The sequence below is a fragment of the Solea solea genome, chromosome 12 (assembly GCF_958295425.1).
Source record: "Solea solea chromosome 12, fSolSol10.1, whole genome shotgun sequence".
In the NCBI taxonomy this organism is placed as follows: domain Eukaryota; kingdom Metazoa; phylum Chordata; class Actinopteri; order Pleuronectiformes; family Soleidae; genus Solea; species Solea solea.
The window spans coordinates 7,058,331-7,081,943 of NC_081145.1; the positions used below are offsets into that span (position 1 = coordinate 7,058,331).

The 23,613-nt window shown below is 41.8% G+C and overlaps 2 protein-coding genes across 3 annotated transcripts; one reads left to right on the plus strand and one right to left on the minus strand.

The window, feature by feature from the left end:
* Positions 1 to 3,529: 3,529 nt before the first annotated feature.
* Positions 3,530 to 12,027, minus strand: sspn (sarcospan (Kras oncogene-associated gene)). Of its 2 annotated transcripts, XR_009241896.1 has the most exons (4): positions 11,711 to 12,027; positions 9,353 to 9,439; positions 4,895 to 5,306; positions 3,530 to 4,578 (listed from the first exon to the last, which is right to left on the minus strand). XR_009241896.1 is itself a non-coding variant. In XM_058646402.1 (3 exons), exons 1-3 carry the CDS (start codon positions 11,930 to 11,932, stop codon positions 4,947 to 4,949), a joined length of 669 nt encoding a protein of 222 aa, XP_058502385.1. In that variant the 5' UTR covers positions 11,933 to 12,027; the 3' UTR covers positions 3,530 to 4,946. The 2 variants fall into 2 exon arrangements, 1 of the variants encoding a protein (XP_058502385.1); XM_058646402.1 differs by having other exon boundaries at positions 3,530 to 5,306.
* Positions 12,028 to 15,199: 3,172 nt separating this feature from the next.
* bhlhe41 (basic helix-loop-helix family, member e41) lies at positions 15,200 to 19,188 on the plus strand. The gene is made up of 5 exons (XM_058646568.1): positions 15,200 to 15,622; positions 15,708 to 15,774; positions 15,898 to 16,005; positions 16,095 to 16,206; positions 16,582 to 19,188. Exons 1-5 carry the CDS (start codon positions 15,561 to 15,563, stop codon positions 17,562 to 17,564), a joined length of 1,332 nt encoding a protein of 443 aa, XP_058502551.1. The 5' UTR covers positions 15,200 to 15,560; the 3' UTR covers positions 17,565 to 19,188.
* The last annotated feature ends 4,425 nt before the right edge of the window (positions 19,189 to 23,613 follow it).

The following is a 23,613-nucleotide window of genomic DNA, read 5'->3' on the forward strand; positions in this document are numbered from 1 at the left end:
TTGAAGAAGAAGCTTTCATTCATTGTGTTTATTATTATTTATACCTGGTATCAACAGCAGAACAGTATTTCTGATTTTCCTCCAAGTCCCACCTGTGGAAGCTCACGTAGCACTGGTGGTACACGTGCCACAGTTTGAGAACCATGGATCTATAGGCTTTGCATTATTTTGATGTCATGTTATTAAATCCACACTCATTATTCTGGATCATTCAAAGCTCCGTCCGTCCGTATGCTTGTGCTTGTGTGACACATTTGAGCTGATAAATGAATCCGATATTTTTTATTTTATTTTTATTTGATCCTGCCCTGTCATTTACCCTTTAGAGAGAGGCCCATCCTTCGACTGTTTACGCTGGCAGGCCTGCGTTTTGCTCCTGCTGCCTGTGACAGCCATTAAAATTAGCTCACGCGGGGCCATAATGGTGAGCAGCTGTCACTGCATCGACAACAAGGGTAAAGTGCAGCATGACTGGAACGGATTGGACCCGGAGAGAGAGAAAGAGAGAGGAGCAGTTAAGTCTCCTCGCCGTGGTGGACCCCAAACAAACAGCTGCGACATCATCATCTGAGTCTTGTACTCTGACAAACTTAAAAATATTCAGTCATCTGCATGTGAGCAGTGTGTTATTTACCTTTGAGCACAACCTTTGCCACATTTGGATCATATCAACCACAGTCGAAGAGAGTCACATGCTCAGCATGTGTGTGTGTGTGTGTGTGTATTTGTATTTCTCACCTCTCTAGGACATTTTCTGGCATAAACGCAGACCTTATCAGGACCAGTAGTCCTCATGGAGACCGAAACCTGGTCCTGATGAAACAGAACCTCAGGCAAAGATATGAGTTGTGGTTAGGTTAAGGTTAGAGTGAAGCATTAACAGGTTTTGGTTAAAGTTAGAGGATCAATGCTTAGTTTAGGTTGTTTACATGAATGGACGTCAACGCAGTGTTTTATGCCTGCCTGGTATTCTTTATGTTGTGGGGACCTGAATCTGTTTACACAGTCACATTTTGGGGATTTGTCTTCCTTTAAAGGGACAAAAATCAAGTCCCCATAATGTAAATGACAACAATTTAAGGTGAAGCCATGTTTTAAGTTCAGGCTGGGGTTAGGGTTTTGGTTAAGGTTAGAGTCAGTCTCCAGGAAATGAATGTAAGTCAATGCAATGTCCTTTGAAGTCATGGAAACCAGAGTGTGTGTGTGTGTGTGTGTGTGAGAACAGTAGTGCGAGTCAACAAGTACAAGTCAACATCCAAAAAACGCTGTGCTCAGAAAGAAAGGACCACACTAAAATGACATTGTGCAGGAAGATAAGTTTAGGTTCAGACTGTAATTTTAGGATAAAGTCTATGTTTAACAGGACATGAATATACAGTACTGTGTAAAAGTAAAAGTAAAACTTCTGTGATCATGTGCATTTGGATTGGAACGTTGTGACTGAAAGTTGGTCTTCTATATGATCAGATTTCAGGGTCGGCCAGTGTAAGGTCATAAAGGAAATAAATATACAGTGTGGCCATGATAGCGTTGCTCAAACAGCAACTCTAATGATGGCGTAAGACTTTTACACAGTACTCTCTGTCTTACACACGCAAATAAAATTCAAATGTGAGTTGACAATGGCGTGAAACGTAAATACTCGGTTCCTTTTAAGTCACAGTGAAAGTGTCCAGTTCCTCTCTCCGGTTTTTCTTTGACTTTAAAAGTTAATCAGACCACACAGAGACTTGCTGCCGAGTAAGTGCTGTAGGAGGGTGGAAGGTCACTCCTCGTCACTGTCATGCTGAAAAATAAACATGACCCCGTGATGACTGCCATGTGACTTCCTGCATGTGTGCGGTCACGTTATGAATCATCATCATCACAACAACACTGAAATGCACAGCAGACAGGCCTACTCACACAGTATGGAGTCACAGTTACAGTTAAAGGGAGGTTTCAGGGTTTTTTTTAAGTGTGGTTGTGTGATGCATTACACGTTATCAACACTGAGCTCATGGAGTGCACCTCCGTCCTCGCTCTCATTGATGGATGCCAACCTGTTTAAGTGTGTTTGCTGCTTTTTCTTGTCATTAGACAGATTTTCTGCCTGGAAACGGGTGTAATGTGAACTGCTCTCACGCTCTCTGCACCAAATTCCATCGAAAAAAACAGCAATTTTTCATCTCAGCACACAGTTAGGTGTTAATCCACAGTTGTCTCCATCATTAAGTTCACAAAATGTTATCTTGTGATGTCGGTGTTTAAAAGTCTTCATTCAGATTGAACTAAGAGCATTAAATCACCAAACAAGGCAGCAGGAGACCTGCAGCTCCTGTGTCCCCGTGAGCTAAAAACACAGGTTTTCTTTATGGACTTTGGTGCGGGAGAGTGAGCTGGTTTGAAACTTCACTTCCTACAAAAAAAAGGCTTTTGTTGAGATAAAACAGCAAGTTATTTCAATGTTTTGGTGATTTTCTGCTGCCTGTTATCCACTAGATAGTGTCACTGATCAAGTGGTGATGATGTTCGTGAAGTCTGAATAAAATCAAATGACACGCAACGTTCATAAAATACATAAACACACACTCGAGGAAACATTTCCGCAAAAAGAGGAGCAGTTAACGTTGTCCACGAGCAGCGGCGATCACTAGAACAGACGCGACTTTGTCTCGCGCTGACGTCACAGATTAGTCTCCTGCATGTTCTCATCAAACTCTGGCCTCGTGTTTGACGGGACCCTTATGTTGTGCACACAGATAGATAGAGGTGGTCACTGGACCAGCCTCTGAGGCTTTGTCAGGGCTTCACATATAAAGTTTAAAGTTTTTATATATCATCTCCTGTCAAAACCACACACTAGTGCTTAATCTGTAACATACACAGCATAAGTAAGTGCAGACTGAGATGAGAGTTAGAAACAAATTAAAAGTAAAAGGCAAGAACTCTGCTGCTTGTTCTCATTTGAAGAAAAATAAATGATAAACACACGGAGAGATGATTGTTTTTGTGCTCCAGTGCAGTCGCCTGTCTGAGTCCCCCCTTTCCTGCCCCCAGCACTCCCTCCTTCCTCCCCGTGTGGCTGCAGTCTCTTTTGACTCCTACAGGCTGTTGGAGTCATTCTGGTCACTGACCTGGCATCTCCACCCTCTACAGCCACAGCCCAGTTCAGTGCAGATCCAGTGTCATCGTCTGCTGTTTCACTGCTGTCGGGATGAGTTTCTGACTCTGTAATAACTATAACTGTGAGCTGATCAAATACTGCACATGTTTTTACAACAGATAATGAAACAAAACTGTCCTTAATGTGGAATGAGTCCTCCGAATGACTGTTCTGTGACAACACAACTTACATTTTCTGAATAGAAAACAACAAACTAATGAACATTTTGTGAATATTGTCTTCAGAGCTTGAGGACGTGTCATGTAAAGAACACTCTTTAAATCCATAGAAATCCTTTTAATGGCCTTCAATGATGTAATCCACTTCACTGTTACTGCAATGATTTCTTGAGCAAACCATGTATGTAAGAAAAGAGTGAGGAAGGAGATTTCATGTTTTAATTCTCCCGTTTAAGTGCAAACAAACAAAGAAACCACACGATACTACAATTCCCATGATGCCACACTGCCTCCTGACATCATCAAACTAGGACTTTTCTTACTGTTTTGTTTCAATTCCATTCAATTTCCAAAACCATGGCATCACTGTCGCCAAACCTCAGTAACTCAAAGCAAAGGACTTTTTTTTTTTGAAAGATTCTACAATTTAAAGGTACAGTGCGCAGTGTTGTGAGTGCTCAGATTACTTTTTTGTTGTAGTGAGTAACGTAGCGCGTTAAGTAATCCGTAACTTAGTTATGTTTTGAAAATAAGTAATCCATAAAAGAAAATCCCGAATGCAGAGACACTGCCACGGTGCTGCTCTCTGCCGAGTGCTGTGTGCTCGGCATGGGACGTCCACTGCCTGAGGAACCGCCGCCTGCACCTGTCATTGGAGGAGACGTTGGGTCCGATCACTAGATCACTCTCTCACGTGTTATAACCTGGTTTGGAGCTCCTGTTTACCCACATGTGTGTGCTATTAAAGTGCTATTAAGTGGACTATTGCTGTCCGTCATTCCTGTTATTTTTAGCCTCCTGAAAGTGTCGGGACTTCTCTGTACATTTAACCCTCTTATGCCTGGATTTATAGGCAGGGTCACACCCTGGACAGATCACCAGTCAAATGGTCTTGGTGTGACTGGTAACAGAAGGGTTAAAGGAGCGTGTGTCTGTGGTCAGATAAGCCGGCGCGGGCATTTTCATTTCATGAGTACTCTTACGATTTACTTTTATTCATAGGTTACGCAGTAACGTAACGGATTACTTTTATTTGACAGTAACGTTGTACTTTCCAAAGTAACTATACCCAAATCTGACAGTGTGTAAGAATTAGTGACATCTGAGGGTGAGACGTCAGATTGTAAGACTCACACCTCACTCTCTCTCTCTCTCTCTTCAGTGGGAAAGTACGGTGGCCCTGGCAAACCAGAAAGAATGTTCTTCTTCTTCTTCTTTTGTGTCATTTGGGCTGCTGTAGAAACATGGCCGCCTCTGTAAAACAAGGCCCTTGCTTATAAAAGTACATATAAAAGGCTGAAACCAAAAGATGCTTATGATACACTTATACACAAACATATTGTACTTCATGGGTAGTATTTTCAATCTCTTTTACACACTGGACCTTTAAGTGTGACTGTTTTGCTGAGTCATGTGAGCAGAGGTCAAGATAAATAGAAATGATTTTCCAAACATTAACCCGATATCAATATAACATTAAAGTCACTAAATATGGTATACAAAATATGTGCAAAAAGCCATTATATAATACAACTGACATCAAATAGAACACACATTAAGGCTGACACACCAGAGAGTAAGATTCCCTGTCCTTCAGAGTGTACGGAACTGTACTGGTCACGTTAGACCTTCTGCCACTGCTGCGTGGAGGCGGAGCCTATCTGAAGACCAGCGAAGAAGACCTGGTAACGGTCCTTCCACATGATGAAGGCCCCGACGGCACAGACCAGTGCCTGGACCAGGTTCAGTATGATCTGGATCAGGAAGTAGAGCGTGAGAGTCCCCGTGATCACCTCGCAGTCGCTGACTCCCTCGTAGGTGAAGGTCCGGGCGATTGGGTCGTCTTTGTCCAGCGTGCACACGCACGTGTCGCGGGCCTGCACGCAGCTGAAGCTGCTGGTCTGACTGTAGTGGTACCCAGAGAAAGCCACGGCCAGCACGGAAATCACCAGGCCGATGACACACAGGATGAAGTAAAGGAGCTGCGGGAGGGAGGAGAAGAAGAAGAAGAAGTTTATTTAGAGCTCATTGTAAGGTCTTTGGTGCCATACTCTTTTTAAAAAACAAACATAAGACCGACCTTTTGAACCTGGCTTTTACCTGAGATTTATTCAATTATTTATAGTCCTTTATTTCATTTTAGGGTCTGACACAAATTATATTATTCTACCCTTTAAGGGTATTATTTTATCGTGTTTAGTTTTTAATTTATTTATTTATTTATTTATTTACTTTAAGTAGTGATTTACTTATCTATGTCATTACATTTGACCTGTTACTATTTATGTTGTTTATTTCTCTTATACCTTTATCTTTTTTTACCTCCTGTTTTGATCACCCATCAGTATTTCAGTCTCCAGTGTTTGTGAGTTCCACGACTTCCTTACTTCCTTTCCTCTCTTCTTTTCCTCACTTCTTCACTTTCTCCATTGCTGTTTTTAACACATAATAGCAGACATTTGTGGGCTGAAACAGTTGGGATGGTGGTTTGCTGTCTTTGATTATGTTCTTATCCTGTGACGCACTCTGAGTTGCGTTGCCTTGTATAAAACGTGCTATATAAATACAGTTTGATTGATTGGTAAGCTTTTAATTTGAAAAGTGTAGCCCTGGACGCATGGATGGAAGTAGCAGTTAGCCACCAGAGGAAAAAGAGCTCACTTTATAAAGTCAGTAAACATTTTTTTTTGTTCTCACTCAAAATGTTGTAAACTGGTTGGTTTCATTTCTTCATTTGACAAAGAAATGATTCAAACTTAAAAATGTTGGTTTGTGGACAAAACAAGACATCTGGGGAATCGTCGTTCGGAGGTTTGGGGAATACCAATAAACATTTGGTATTATGCTGTTTTTAGGACGATGCTGTTACTTTTGAACTCTCACTAACCCATAAATATTGTTCACTGTGTCGTGTCCCTGTTAAACTGAACAGATAAATAAAATGAAAAAATAAAGTAGAGGAGAATGGATGGGGGTTGTGCACTTTTACCTGAAAAGCTTTGGCCTGCTCTGCATCTTCAACCCTAGAAATCGGACTCCTGCTTTAATCTGCTGTCTCGTGATTAACCCGGAGAGCCAAAAGTGTATCTTAGGATTCCACACGTTGGCTCACAGCTGATGGTAAATTCAATTTGTAAGAGATTAAGCACAACGCTCCCGAGCAAGGTTTTGACCCTCAGAGTCTGGAGCCCAACTTTCAGCACAGACGTGTTAGACAGACCTGCAGCTGCAGCCACTGCGCGTCTAAAAATACAGCTGTAAAATGTGACACGAGGCTGCACCAAGTTTATGCAAACGCACGGTCTCAGTAACACTAAACCTCCATCTTATAATCCACCACTCGTGTAACAGGCTGGTGTGTTTGTCCTCCCTGTTTTATGCTGCTTATGGAATCCTGCACGTGATGAGCGGCAACGCAGCAGCTGTCTTCCGTCTGGAGTGTAATTGTTTCCGTGTGTCCTCTGCTGAGTTTTATGTGCTTTTCAGGAAACGTCGATATAAAGTGAAATGGCGACGCAGGAGAGAATGTCTAAGGATGAGGGATTTATGTTGCTGTTTACTGTCCTCGTGACACCCTCACACTTAGGAGAGGACACAGTAAAGGAAGAGTGAACAGGGACAGCACAAACATGTTCTATCACATCTGTCTCAGGTCATGTTTTCTTTTTTCTTCCTGTTTTATTTTGAAATACTCCCCACTGTCTCTCATTGAACATGCGCCTGGTTCTTGTTACCTCACCTCAGATTATTCACTTTTCCTGTGAGTGTTCCAACTTTCTCTAGTCTTAGTTTTCTTGTCCATTTTTTATCCTTCTTATATTTAGTTTTTTTTTTTTTACCTTTGCTTGACTGACCCCCTGTACCTGTGAACCTTATTTTGTCCGGTAAACATTTATTTTTGTGTTGTTTCCGGCGCTTGATTCCCTCCTTGTGACACAGTTACCCTATCACATGTAAAATCAGTAATATCACTTATTGTTTGCTAATAAGTGATGTACAACGCATTTGATTGATTTAAAAACTGCAAACATTGCAGAACATCAGCCTTTGACTGTTTTCTCTGCATATTCCTGGCATAACTCCATCTGAAAATCATGATCTGGTAACACATTAACTCATGCAATTGCAATATTGTCACTGTTTTGTAACTAATCTCTTACACTATGTGTTAGTGGGTAAAGTCATAATATCATAGTAGTTATATCCAGTTACAGCACATTTTCTACTCACGGAGTCCTTGTGAAAACACTGAGCTGAGCCAAATTAATAAAATAAATCCATCAAACCGACTGTAAAAACATAAACCGTGTCCATAAGCCAGGGACAAGTGGACGTGGATTCATCGAGTAATTTGATGTAATAAAAATAAAGTCACAGTTGAAACATGTACTATGATAGAAAACTCACCTTATTTCTAATCAAATCCCCGGCCTGGTTATAAGAATATTAATAGTGGAGTAATAGCACACTAATACCGTGTCATTTCTACAGTGATAGTTTGGAAATGAGGCTACAATCTGTGTAGAATGTTAGGTCATCAGAACTTGTAATTACAGTTTATAAATTGAAATTCACAATCCCTTATCTCCCACACATGGTTTCCATAGTTTTTAGTAAGCTATCACATGGCGATTACTAAAGAAATAACATGGTGCTACAACAATATTACTCCCCCATTACAACATCATTACCACATTATTGTTATATTGTTACTGCAGCCTAATGAAAACCTCGTCACTGCACTTTCACACTCTGATGCTCCGACTTTCCACCACTGTGCAATTGATCCATCCATTAATCTCGTCTTCTTTTCTTTTTTTCTTTTCTTTTTTAAATCCATGTCAGTAACTCTCTCCATACGCACGACACAACGCGGGAGGCGACGGCATCATCGCCACATCTCCTGCACGTCTGTCACTTCACAGGCTACAGAAATAACATTTCATGTGTCATCATACTCATAATTGTTTAGGTTTTTATTCTGTATTATGCTATGTTCTATGTGCTGCAGAACAAGAACCTGCAGAACCCTAACCCTGCAGAACAAGACCCTGCTGTAAACTAACCCTAACCCTGCAGAACAAGACCCTGCTGTAAACTAACCCTAACCCTGCAGAACAAGAACCTGCAGAACCCTAACCCTGCAGAACAAGAACCTGCAGAACCCTAACCCTGCAGAACAAGAACCTGCAGAACCCTAACCCTGCAGAACAAGACCCTGCTGTAAACTAACCCTAACCCTGCAGAACAAGAACCTGCAGAACCCTAACCCTGCAGAACAAGAACCTGCAGAACCCTAACCCTGCAGAACAAGAACCTGCAGAACCCTAACCCTGCAGAACAAGACCCTGCTGTAAACTAACCCTAACCCTAACCCACTGTTTTCTTATATGATAATAAAATGAAATGTGTCCTCATTTTGGTCCAGTTTAAACGTCATGATTATATTCCTACAAGAAGAACCTTTAGTCAAGTTTAAGAATAAGCTTATACATACATTAATATTTTATAAATGTTCTATACATTAAGATGGGCGGTGACCTAGAGAATGTGACGGTGTTGTAAGTGAAAACACTTCCTTTTCTGCAGAGACCATTTTAAAACTCACGACGCTGCTTTCAAACACCTCCTTCTCAGCGGCAAACAATGGTTTAACCCATTCTGATTCTGCCGTGAAATTCCAGCTGCATTTATAGTATAGCTAACGAAGCTGCACAGTCCAGCAGCATTAATGATGCACCCATAAGGAGTCCCTGCAGAGCACTTTTACACAGGAGTGCGGCTCAATGCCTTCATCGCTATGCGACTAACAAAGGCAGCTTCCCTCTCATCTGCGGAATTAAAACATTATTGTTCCCTGCAAAGGTGGCCTCTGGTAAAATAGACTGATCCTTGTGATCTTGTGCAGTTTTTAAGAGTCCTGTTGTGCGTCAGAAGCATTTTTTGCTTCCCTTACTTTTCTTCTTTCTTTCTCTTTTTTCCCCCAGTGTGTTTTGCAGAAGTCGTTTCAGGACGTGCGCACACTCACCTTGACGATGAATTGCAGAGTCGTCCTCTCATCCGGGACGTAGGTGACACAGTACAGGATGAAGCCCAGGATAGAGACTAAACACAGCTGCAGCAGCGACAACAAAACCAGAAAACATTTGCCACACAGTTTTGGTTAGATGATGAACTCATATTGGGGGGGATTAATGCTCAGTTTTATGGATTTTCATGGTCACAAAGCAGGCGACGGAGCCATTCCTTGTTGTTGCCATGCACTGATGATATCGGGAGCACGGTCAGCCACAGCCTCATCCTGCCACAGGCCTCAAAGTGTTTTTGTGTCTTCAGTCTGAACAACAACAGCAACCACAGTCTGATGACTCAACACAAATCCAATAAATAAAGAAAGCAGCTATATATATGTTTTGTTTCAATTACCTTTTGAGGACATTGTATCATATCATGTCTTTATCACATTGTGTGGTACGGCAGATCCACTGCACCTTGTTGCTGTAGGCTTTTCATTGCATGATTCAGCAGTTAAGCTGTTGCGAGATTACATTACTCTCTCTCTCTCTCTCGCACAGACACACTCACGCTCTGTCTCTTCAGTGCGATTGGAGTCTTGTGACTAACGTTCAGCATCTTATTTAACTGTTTTCCCCAGGTTGTTAAGCACTCAGGATCCTCTGGAAAGTTCCTGATGACCTCAGTGTTTTTCGACTCGGCTCAATCTCGTGAGCATCTGCCTCGGGATGCACCGACGTCCAGGGATGTTATTGAGACATGGAACATGGCGTCTGTCTGTGATACTGTGTTTGTCCCCCTCATGTCGTTCAAGTATACACATCATGAGAATCAAAATTCGTTGTTTTCTAATAGAAACTTCACAAAGACGCTTGTATTCATATTTTGAACAGTTCTACAAGAAGACGCTGTCTCATTAACTTACCGTTCGACTGAAATTGAAACACTTCCAGTGACACTGTGGTTGCTTTAAGTGTGTTGCTTGTCATTCTCTAACAGCCCTCAGCTTTCTGTGGAGTTCTCAAATTTAATTGCAAATCCTCTCAGCGTTTCGAGATATTCAATCGTTCAAATGAGACTTTAACTGCTCACAGTTCACTTGGGCTGCACATGAAGGTGAAATGATTTCAGCCAATTCCGCCACTAAAAATTCACAGAACTCTTCGAACCCTGTGTTCGTCAAACACAGTTTGTTACTGAGCGTCGTGAAAGGTTTGAGATGTGTTACATGTTGCTTTGGTTACTGAGTCATAATATTGAGGTCAGGTTTTTGCTTTTTTTTTTAAAGTTACAGATATTAAAAAGTTATTCACATGTACAACTTCAAAAGCAAAGGAAACAGTCCTGAGGTGTAAAATTTGTTTTGTTCCAGCAGCTTTTGTACAATTCATTTTCACATTATCATTTATTCATGGCTATATTTGTTCTGAACTTCTATTCTTGCTGTAGTTATTTGTTCTAGTATTGGTACAGTGGTTCTCTTATTAATTATGTATTTTCAGTCTTGATTAGCGAAGCGTGTCTCACTCTCTTTTATTTGGGTTTATGTTTTATTGTATGTTTTTATCACTTTTTGTTGGTCTGTTTTTGAAGTTTTAAGACGGGATATTTCTTATCTGACAATGTCAGAGACAATTATATACATATATATAAAAAAGGTTAATATGGATGTGCACTAATATTTTGAGTTACAGATGTTAAACTTTGGTGAATTTTGATGTTGCTGATCCTTATTATGCCTGTGTTTGATCTTCTAATGTAACATTATTCATGTACTGCATCCTTCAGGCATCCTTCAAGCAAAACTATCAGACCTGAAGGAGGGAGCGTTTGTGTGTAAACAGCAGCAGAATGGGGCGGGTGGGGGTTTTGAGCAGTAACATTCCCCTCTGAAACTTTTCATGGACACTTCTTGTTAACAGCTGTTGCCTCTGTCTGTCTTCACATGAAACAAATCACTTCCTGTGTGGTTTAGTTTATATTTTAAAGCTACACACTACAGTGGTCATAGATTCACAGATTCTAGTGAAAACGTAACCTCCTCTGTGAATGTGACAATAAAAACATGCATTGATTTGTGCTTCAAAGGTCAAACTGGAACCTTGTGGTCTGCTTTGTTTTGTTTTTTTACCTGCCCTGACATTGAGGATTTGCTGGTCATGCAACAAAAACACCTTCTCATGTGAGTGAGACAGAGAGACGTCGATGGAGATGTATCAGAACACGACAGTCAGACAGTCAGACAGTCAGACAGTCAGGGCCAGTGTTGACATGCACAGTGAGGTGAGGATGGAGCGAGACAGAAAGAAAATCAGACACTGCTGTGTTCCATGCAGACATGTGCATGCAGAGACGTGAGGATGGAGCTTACAATGATCCCAGCCCAGTGTGGCGTCTCCCTGGCCAGGAGTGAGGGGCTGATGGCCAACATGAGGAAGGCCACGGCCGCGACCGCGACCCCCAGCAGCAGCTGGAGCAGGGCAACGAGCAGCGGGAAGCAACAGCCTCTGCACTTCTTACGATCTTCTGGCGCTGGACTCTCATCTCTGCTCCTCCTGTCCTTCTTCTTGTCTGAGGAACCTTTCTGCCCCATTTTACTCTCCTCCTGTCTTCACACTCTTCTGTCCTCTCAACTTTTACTCTTGCAGTGTTTAGGGTTGGGTGAGCCCGTCTGCCTCTTTCCCTCCCCTCCCCTCCCCTCCCTGTTGAGGCCTCCTCTCACCATAAGCCCGGCTTGGTTGCTATTTGGAAACAGAGGAGGCTCTGAACTAATATGGAAAACATTTGGAGCGGATTCCTAAAGCCGCCCTAGTGCCACATATAGAGCAGGCAGCACACTGTGGAGTAGAGGAAGAAGAAAAGGAAGGGAGGGGGGGGGCGGGGAGGAGGAGGACAGAAAGGGGTATTCTAACATACGACACGCGAGGCTGCGACTGAACGCGAGCAAGCGAGAGTCCAGAGGTGAATCAGCAGGTATGAGTTAATGAGAAGCCAGTGCAGAGGAGGTCACGCTTCATTTGAGATCTGGAGTGATTGGATCATTCGTTGTCAGCACTGTTACACAAGAGAGCCATATGCTGCCAGAGGACAAGTCACATGACTAACAGGAAGAAGTAATGTGATCATAAGGCATGTGAGGGCATTACACAGCCTCAGCTCTGGGTGTTTTTCAACACTTTAATGCTCCAAAAAGGGAACAGGTGTCATTTCACATCAGATTAATTTTTATAAATGGGATTATCCAGACAAATATAGTCTGTATTTTAGGGTGTTTTATAGTTTTACAGTGTGTATATGGCTTTGATATTTATTCAGTTTCTTATCTTTTCTATTCTTCTGACTATAGGAGACGACTCACCAACAATATATACTCACACTGTAACCGCGTGTATGTGAGTCCTTAAAACCCTCTTCCCCCCCCAACCCTCTTTTTGGTTGTTGAAACTAAATAGAGTATATCTCTGCAATTACAAGCTCGATGTGAATTATCTTGGTATCAAAATAAAGATAACACTTGTGAGATTCCACCAGAGTGTAAGTTTCACTGTAGATACCACTGTGCCAGAGCAAATTCAGATGGGACCCACAATAAATGAAGGATTGTTTTCCCTCGCCCAAAGAAATATTGCATTTTAAAAGAAATATCACCATTAAAATGTGCATTAGGAGCTTAAAAAATCATGGAAGTCATGTAACAACATGTGGACATTAGCTGTGCAAGGTCTGATGATGCTGAAGTGAAGCTGAGTAAAATTACAGAGGTTTTAGTAAAGAGGCGACTCTAGTTTGGCACTATCTATAAAAATATATGAAAAAAAATTATTAAACCCATTTAATTTTATTTACATCTCACTATTGGTCTAATAAAAACTTATTTTGAATTAAAAAAATTAAAAAATCAATATATTTGAGGCACTTTTCTCTGAGCCTCAGCCTGTTCAGGGCCATAGCTGCAGCTAGCATTAGCCAATCGGGGTGATTGACAGCTCGTTTTAATCCTCTAAGCCAATAGGATCAGGCTGCACGTAGCTCCCTCCCTTCACACGTCAGAAGGATGCAAATGCGTATGACGTAGTTTGACGGACATTCGCCCTTCTCCAATCAAAACAAGCTAATGGCCTCGAATGACCAATCAGACCAGGAACAGGCCCCAAAGCATGCTGGGAAGTCTAGTTCTCCGTTAGAAGCGGTTTTGTTGCGGTGAAAACAGCTTGTTTTGCTCAACAACAAAGGTAAGACAACATTTCTGGTTGTATTTCTTGTTTTGCTCTTATTTGGCGTCTGTATCTGTGACTTTTATAAATGGTAGCCTAGCATTGTAATCTGTGAAGTCTCTACTATCCAGCAGACATGTTTTGTTTTTTTCAACATGAAGACTCTGATTCTACGGTGCCGCTTTTAAATGTTTACACTGTTATGGTGTTTTCGGCTGTGTTGGTTTAGTCTGTGTGTGGTGAACATAAGAATGTTTTTTATGAGCTTTTAGCCGAGTTTACGAGCTTTTTGTGGGTATGTAGCATGTCGATATTGATCAAAGGTAACCGTGACTTTGATAAGTGTGTGTCGGAGTGAGTTTTACTGACCCCGGTGCCGGGGTCAGCCGGGTGAAGGTAAATCACATCCTGAAACTCAACTAAATATGAATTTCTCCCATTTTCTGGGAAAGATCACTCCTCTAAACCCAAGGTCACCCTTTTTGATTATGTCCATCCATTGTTTGGGGCTTAGAGACTCTGGTTTTTACTGAGGCTTTGTGATTCATTGATGTCATTACAGGCCATTAACAGCATTGTTTATGATAGTATTAAAGTCTCTTTTTAATCAAATCATCTGACACTATTAACCATCCAATATGAGGCATATTTGCCACCAAAGGATCTTTGATTATCCTGAGTAAAAGATATAGGAGTGAGTTATCCAAATAGTTCTCATATTAATCCTAAATGACTGTGACAAACCAAATCATGAGTTGAGTTTCTGTGACTTGTTCACGTTTTCCCCAACATTATCTTTATTCATATTATTGTTGACACTCTGAAAAATATTGAGCTCATGCTGAGATTAATACAGAGCTCAGATGCACGTGTCAGCCCATACAGCTGAGCCGCTGCCATGGTTACTGACAACGCAGCTCCGGAAGACTGGATGTGAGGATGACGAGGAGGTTAAAAAAAACAAACCTTCCTCTGCACGAGTGCACCTCCGGGCACGCGCGCGCACAGAAAGATAGATAGATAGATAGATAGATAGATAGATAGATAGATAGAAAACATAGTTTGATGGCACTCGGAGAGACATTACAAATGTAATATAATATATATATTATGTATAAAATGTATAGGGGCATAATAATATTACATAAATAATATATAAATCAGATTTAACTCATATTAATAGAGTATATACAGCACAGTGGGTCATTGAGAGTACAAACACGATAGTGTAAACAAGTATTTATAGTAAACAGGTGTAGTACTAATTGTATTTATAGTGTATTTACTTTTCCACATAAATTGTAATCTGTAATCTAGGTCCCCCAAACCAAATTATTGTTTCTGTGCTGCTGCATTATTATCATTGTTATTGTTATTATTATTATTATTATTATTGTTATTATTATTTTAAACCCATGAATGTCTTCATAAACAACTGTGTTAACTTGTGTCAGAGATCAGCGGCACACGTTTTGGACACAAATCAAGTGAAAACCAGAATCAGCGGCTGCTTCTTAAAGTGAACTAATCCCCTCTTCACGCCTCTGCTGCTCTCGAGCCACTCCGCGCACGGCTCTCATCACGTTTCCGCAGCCACGCAGGTCAGAATGCTTTGGACTACATCGCAGTGGGCACCGCGGCTGTGTGGAACACAGAGGAGAAGCTCTAATTACTTGGACTTAGTGCTGGTGCAGGCTACACGTGAGTCGGAAGCTTGTTCCCCCGCCGGGGGCGCGCGTGCGCTCTGACCACAGCGCGCCGACGACGACGACGACGGCTTTGCAAAGTGGCTGCTCACAGGAACTATAGACATCAGTCTGAGGCGCAGCTCCACTGGAGGACACGCACCGTGCATCATCTCCCTCCCCACACACACACAGAGCAGCAGCAACAGCAGCAGCAGCAGCAGAGGCACAGCCGCCCGCGCGTGGATTCTAACATAACAAACAAGTCTCCAGAAGAAAGACGAAGAAGCAGCAGCAGCAGCTGAGGAGCCGCAGACAAGTGATGGATGAAAGAATACCACATTTACAGGACAGACAGTTCATGGAACACGCTGATTTCTTAGGGTGAGTGTTTCTTTTAAAGCAAACTCTGTCAAACTATAACGTGTTGTGAGAGTCCGGTGAATAATCTGAGCCTCTTTACTTTCAGGATGGATTATCCCTCAATCTACATGTGCAAATCCAAAAGAGGAATAAAACGAGAGGATGGTGGGAAGGTGAGCGCGCGCTTTCTTGCGGGGAATCCTGTAGTTATATACGTGTTTATCAACACATTAACACGATATGAATGTCGCGTGCTGTAACTTTAATTGTGTCTTGTGTTGTGTTTGCGCCGACAGGACGCGTACAAGTTACCACACCGGTTGATAGAGAAGAAGAGGAGAGACAGGATCAACGAATGTATCGGGCAGTTGAAGGATTTGTTACCAGAACATCTGAAGCTGTCGGTGAGACAACGACGACACAAGAAAAAGTTTGTACCTTTACTGAAAAAAAACCCATCAAACTGAGCCTTTATTTAATGTTGAATCCACAGACTCTCGGGCATTTGGAGAAGGCAGTTGTTCTGGAGTTAACACTGAAGCACTTGAACGCACTGACTGCTGTCACTGAGCAGCAGCACCAGAAGATCATCGCTCTGCAGAATGGTAAGAGCGACAACCCTGACGTGATTTATGATTAGGTTTTTTAGAAGTGATGACATCAGTGCAGATGATTGAACTTCATGAAACTTTCATCAGTTTGTGTTTGTTATTGCAACAAAGAAAGGGACGAGAGTGTGCTTGTAAAGGGTTTGTGTACTTTGTGAGTGTTTGTTGTGCAGACAGAGCGCAGACGTGCACACGTGCTGTCACGCGTGTCTGTCTTATCTCTTCATCTCGGTCTTTATCTCTTTAATGGCTCGTGCTGCACGTTGTGTTGTTTTAATCAATACGCTTAGATTACAGTGTAATTGGATGAGATGAGCCACACTTTCCAGAACAATCCCCCGTTAATCTCTGAACTGCACGCGTGTCTCGCAGGTGACCGCTCCATGAAGTCGTCCATTCACGCAGATCTGGACGCGTTCCACTCCGGATTCCAGGCTTGTGCCAAAGAGGTTCTGCAGTACCTGAGTCGGTTTGAGAACTGGACGACGCGAGAGCAGCGGTGCGCGCAGCTCACCAGCCACCTTCACGAGGTGCTGGCGCGGTTCCAGCCTGGCGCGCAGCCATCGCCGCCGCCACCGCCGCCGCCGCTCCAGCACCAGCACCAGTTACCCGCCGCCGGGGACGCACAGGACGCGCACAAAGCTGACGGCCAAACCAACTGCGTCCCGGTCATCCAGAGAACCCAAGGCGGGGAGCTTAACGAGAACGACACAGACACGGACAGTGGATACGGCGGCGAGGCTGAAAAGAGCGACGGCAAAGAGAAAGAGTGTGAGCGCAGTCAGGCGCAGCCGGGAGCAAAGGCAGTGAAGATCAAGCAAGAGTTTGGAGATGAACGCGCTGCCAAAAAAGCAAAGATGAACTGGTGTGGCAGCGGATCAGGGGCCGCAGAGTCCAGCAGGTCTGATGTGGCGTTAATGAACTCTTTGATGGGAATAAACAGTGCGGGACAGCAGACACCGATCTGCATGCCTTTCTACTTCATTAACCCCTCTGCTGCGGCGCCTTATATGCCTTTATTCGATAAAAGCAACATTGAGAAGTACATGTATCCAGCGGCGGCAGCAGCTCTCGCGTCCCCTTTCCCGTGGCTTTACCCCGCACATGCGTCAGCAGCAGCGGCCGCAGCCGCGGCAGCCGCCGCCGCGTTCCCCGGTCTGTCTGCGCACTTCAGCGCCTCCTCTCAAGCCAAGGACTCGCAGTGTCCAGACAGCGACGGGTCACACGACGCCGAGACAGGATCGTCACCCGACGAGCGCGAGGAGAGTCTCGCGAGTGACGACGGGGAGGGTGACGCAGCGGAGAACAGCCAGGAGAGTTGCCATGATGAGCTGTCTGCCTGTGAACACAGCTAATCTGTCTCATGTGTGTTACCATGTGCGCGCGCTCTGCTCTGCTCAGGAACACCTGCGTTCCTGTCTTTAAATATGAGGTTTTCACAGAGGAGTTGGTGGATCAGGTGGCTGTGTGCCTTTTGCACTTCTGCTCGATTAATCAATCCGAATGAATGTCGACAATGATTGACACTTATGTGCACGACTGTGTTGTGCTGAAGCTAGTTTTTTATCCTCTTTGATAAAAGATATTTTAGACATGGCAGCACAGGTGCCAAAACTTTCACAATATAGATGCAGTATCCCAATCAGCAAGCCTTTTTTTTTTTGATGTATGAAGTTACAACTGACCTCTACCAAGGTTATTAAGAGCTTGGCTGAGACGTGACTGTAAATATTATCACCTGAAACACAGTCTGACTCATTACCATGTAAATGTGCACTATATATAACAAAGGAAGTGCTCCTGGAAGTTAATGCTCCAGGACCTCCTCCCAAAGTTTGCACGGGGTACAGAAGAGGCACATTACTGTCCCTCCTGAGAAGAGATTAATTTAATGAGAACACCCCCCCCCCCCCCCTCCAAACACACTAATAACACATTTCTAATAATGAGATTAATGGAGAGGTATTTTATGTGCTGGGTTTTCCCCTAATCTCATCTTTATAAACCAGAGTTTGCTCAGTTTACTTTGTGACAAAAGACAGAAAAACAATCATGAGGAAGAAATCTGTGAATCTGCCTGACCAACATATTGTAAAATCCTCCTGAATGAGGCATTTCTGCATGAGGATGCAGTGACCTCTACCTCCAGTCATTATTGTAGTATAGTACCTTAGAGGTGTTTGATACTGAATGTATAGAAGGATCTTTACTCTTTGAAATGTAAAGTGCACTTTTTCCTGCTTTTGCCCAACCCCCAACAACCAGCGTATCATTTTTAAAGTCAGTAACTGTTGTTCTCTTTCAACCTCTCTTTTGTTTTATGGACTTTTCTTGAAATTATATATAAATATATATCAAATCAGAAGAGGGTGTAAAGTTACTAAAAGCGACGTTATTCTCCACTTCTTTCAAGGCCAAAAAATATTCCAACCATAATCGGATTCTCAAATGCGGGACTATCACTGATTCTGTGTTATTTACTCTCATAATGTAAATCCTTACTTTTCAAAAAAAAGAAAAAGAAAAAAAAAGTGGGAAACACAGTGTGGTCACGGTGTACCATCTGTTTTCTGACTGTTGTTGCTTTGCTCTACTTTCTGGGAGAAACCTGCACCCCTGCAGGTGAAGTGTTGTTCCGCTCTTTTTTTTTTTTTGTTCAACTTCTCACACGTGACTGAATAAACACACAACTTTCACTGTACTTTGCAAACGACTTTGCTTTTGTTGTTTTTCCCTCGGCTGGTTTTCCCGCCTCAAATCGACTTGTTATATAAAGTGGCATGTGCGTCTGTAAATAGTGTTTTTTTTTGTGAATATATCATAACGTATACATGTCTGTGTCACTGTTCTAGAAGTCTATGGATTTTTTTTTTTTAAAGAAGATAAAACTGAGCAACTGTTGCACATTTCTTTAATGCTTTACACACATGCTGTTCTAAATTATTGCTGATGAGTTGTAAAATAAATATCAAAACTGAATGATGCAGGCCTCTTCTTATTTCTGCACAGATTATATGTGACTGTGTTCCAACGACAAACAAATAACCCCCAACAACACATCAGATTTACAGTAACAGGCTGAAAAGTATTGTTCCCAAGTCTTGATCAGCTGACAGGTCACAGTGGAGGAATGTACAGTACGGTAATGAAAGCGAGGCTTTAAACAAATGTCATGTGATAAAAGGATGATGAAGTGAGATTAGCCTCAGCCTGAACAGGCTGATGAAAAACAACAGAGCCTCCTCCTCCTCCTCCTCCTCCTCCTCCACCCCCTCCTCCTCACAAGTCAAAAACCTCAGACCTGCTCAGATCTGGTTATTTGTTGTTGTTGTTGTTGCCATTAACTACAATACTATACTGTCATATTATTTTAATCCTGATGAATTATTACAGCATCACTTGTGGTTTTTGTGCTTTCATAATGACGTACAAATCCAACCAGTTCTGACTTATGTCTTTCTAGTTTTCTTCAAAGTATACGTAAGTGTTAGCTGTGGAACTTCTATCACCCCCCTGTGGACCTCTGACATTTTCTTCTTGTCTCCATGAAAACAAAACACTGCCATACTATACTATACTGTACTGTACTATACTGTACTGTACTGTACTATCCTGTACTATACTATACTATATTATATTGGGTGGAACTGATATACGTAGGTCTAATCATCTTCGTGTAAACTCATTTGACAATGGTTTGAAAATTACTATAGCATCAAAGGTCAAAGGTGGCAGAAAGTGATGATAAGTATAATGTTTTTTGTAGCATTAGAATCAGACTTTTATATTATTCTCAAGGCAAATGCCGTGTTTTTACAGCAGCCTGAACAGAAAAGACAGTCAGATTGTGCATTTTCATCATTTTAACCCTTACGACACATAGCATTTCAGGTGCTTTTTTTCCATTACTATGTTAAAACATACTGTATATACAGAGGCTATAAGAATGTGCAATATAGAGTGTCTTATATCCCTTTTTTTCAGCACAACCTAGACAATCTGATGAAAAAAAAAATCCTTTTCACCAACTATATAAACACAACTTAGCAAAAAGTCAAATGTTTAGAACAAAAAGAAAAGAAAATCGCTGTATTTTTGTGACATCTGCACAATTATTGCTACTTTATATCACTACTAAACATGCGATATAAAATGAATCATAACTTTGACTCCTCAACACATAAGAAGACGAAAAAAATGCATTTTTTAAAGCCTGAATATGTGACCTATAAACACACACCCCCAGGATGTCCATATAAGGAGTTGTGTGTTGTTCCCACGGCAAATTACCACGTGTGCACCTGCGGCACAGATCCCTGCCGCGTGAGCACTACGGGTTAAAGTACAAATTGAGGTATAGTAGTATATGAAGGCCACCATAGTTCTCAGTCTACAGTCACACCTCATAGATACCGCTAATTCTTACACCCTGAACCTTTAAGGTGCAGCTCTTTTTGGTCAAATGTTGGTCAGTTTTTCAACACGTTCCATAAACAGTCTTGTAAACTTTTATTCGTTCACCTCACCCAGCTCTGAAATCTCAAACAGGAGTGATTTGGTGTCTGTTTCACTATAAACCATCATGGAATTAGTCACCAACTGTGCAAATGTGTATTTATACGTTGACACTTCTTCATGAATTCAGTCTGAGGGAAAGTGGTTTTCCCTTCCTTCTCTTCAAGCATGCCTCTGTCATTATTGAGTGCATGTCGCCACCTACTGGTGTAGAGTTTGCAAAGCATTCAGAACCCCATATGACTTTACTGTTCTTTTTACAGTTTAATCATGAGCTCCAGGACACACATAACGTTGCCAGTTTATTGAATCATGCAATCCAGGTCACATCGGCAGCAGCATCCAGACACAGCCATACATCTGCCAACACTTTGCAGTATATTAATGAAGGGTAAAAAACAAACAAACAAACGGGTAAACAGGTCACGTAAAGTCAACATCTCAAGAGTTCTCCACAGAACATATACAGCTGTAAACAGCAACTGTGGCTATGTCTCACCCCCCAGTGTGGAAAATTGCACCTCAAAATAGACAATCAGACATTTTTAAAGCATGTCTCTGAATGAAGATGTGTGGCAATGACATCTTTGATCCAAACTCCACGTGTACGCACGATCTGTCACAACACGGGAAACAGATCAGGCTGAATATGAATGCATTTCACAGCACACGCTTACTTCTCAGTGACTCACATGTTTAGTGAACACTGACAACAAGTATGAGAAGTCCTGAATGCAGGTTCTCTTGCTTATCGTAGGTTTGCAGTTGACTGAGGGTAAAACCAGGACTTGCAGTATTCAGAAACATTGAATTCAGTTTACAAAAAAAAACATTTAGAGGGTATATTCAAGTCTTTAGCTTCACTTGAAAAGGTCAAATTGTTTAGCCTGCCATAGATACTGCTGTTTTAGCTTATTCATTTGTAGTATGTGGACATTTTTAGGTTAAATATAAATTGACAAATGAATCTGCTTTGTTTGTTCTCTGCAGTTAAGTGCATGTGGATTATGAAACGGTTAAAGGCTCCTCACAGCCATGTCATATACTTAATGTGATTTAAAAGAGAAAAGAGGGAAATAAAAACCACATACGACTGTTACATAGGTCTCAGGTTGTAGGAGTTTAGAGGGTTCCAGGGCCAGGGCCTCTGTATAAAGTGACCGGTAACCATACGTGTTTTAAATTGCACACTTAAATAACTAGATGAAGACAAAGCTAAAGTAAAGAGACACAAAACAACACAAATAGAAGGAAAACAACCACACCACCACACAAGAAATCTCTTGACCATGGGCTGACCACTAAGAGAACCAGAATACTTCATTAATACTTTCTGGTTCTCTTTGTGGACAGTCTGTGATACTTCCTTGTCATTGTGACGTTTCTTTGTGTCTCTGTACTATAGCGTTGTCCTTGTCGAGTCATTTAACTGTGTCATTTGTTATAGGTCATTTAATACAGAGGTTCTGGTCCATGGATCCTCTGAACTCCTACACACTAACACTTGTTTTACAACCGTAAGTGCATCCAGGTCATGTTAAATACTTTGTTATATTACTAGGAATTGTTGTTGCTGCTAAGTACTGAGAAAAAAGTGAATGTAAAAAGTAAATGTTAATAAATGAATGCACTTAATCAATAAGTAAATAAGTACAGATATTCTATGTCAGTGTTTCCCAAACTTTTCATACGGAGACCCAAGATGCAACGCTGTGCACATTCTTACTATTGCTACATTAAGACTATTTTGCTTTTCTATTTAAATCTTTGTCACATCTAGTGTAAATTAACCACGTTCAAGAACAATGTTTGATAAATGTAATTTCAATAAAGAAAAATGAAAGACGGGAAAAACATTTTGCTCATATTTGGCGAAAATAAATCCCCGAAGACCCTGTGACCCTTTTGACCCAGTCTCTGGCAACGACTGTTCTATGCTGTGCACTTTTCTTTTGAAAAATCCCTTTACTTTTGAATTATATTTTATAATTACTGCAGAAATACTACCAACTACACACCGCCTAGAGAACTCAAAGTGATTAGAGATCTGAAGAAGGGCATTAGAGGTGAACTGCGTGTACATTAAAGGCTTTTTGTAAACACAACCGCTGCAGAATATAAGAGGTACTGAAACCATGACAGAACCCTCCCTGACACCATGAACCACTTCTTTGCACGTGTTGACCCACAGAGCAGCGGGGATAACTCCCGTCTGCCTCTGTCTGAGGAAGAGGAGGCAGAGCCTTCATTCATCGCACACAGCTCCACCTGGTGACACCCAGGATGAAGAAGGCTGTCAGTGCCTCACGCTGAAGAGTTTTACAGACATCTTTACCTCTCCTCCCTTCAGGCTGTACATCCCAAAATGACTCAAACGCTCCATCATTGTACGTGTGCTCTAAAAGTCAGCTGCTTTAATGACGATCACCTAGTGGCCCTAACCCCAGTTACCATGTAATTATATAAATGAATGTCAGCTGGGGACGCACTATATTACAGCTCTGCTCCACCTGAAGCATCACAACACATTCATCAGGATGCTAATTACTCATTTCAGCCTAATGGCCTCGCACTTAGCTTTATTTATTGGTCTTAGTTTGCTCATGTATTGTACAATAACAAGTGTCTTGATGTCTGTTGTGTCTATTGTTAACATAACTGTTAAATGTTGTTCCTACAAAATGTTAACATACCATTCAAATCATTAAATCTTCCCTTAAGTTTCTAGGTATTCACACACAGATATTATGCAGCAACATGATTCTTATAAACATCACAAACAGCGTCACAGTTCGTAGTGGACACCAAGACAATGCTTTTCACATTCTTTTTCAGTTAGCGTTTATCTGTGCAGGAAATATTACTGGTTAATAAAGAGTATATTGTATA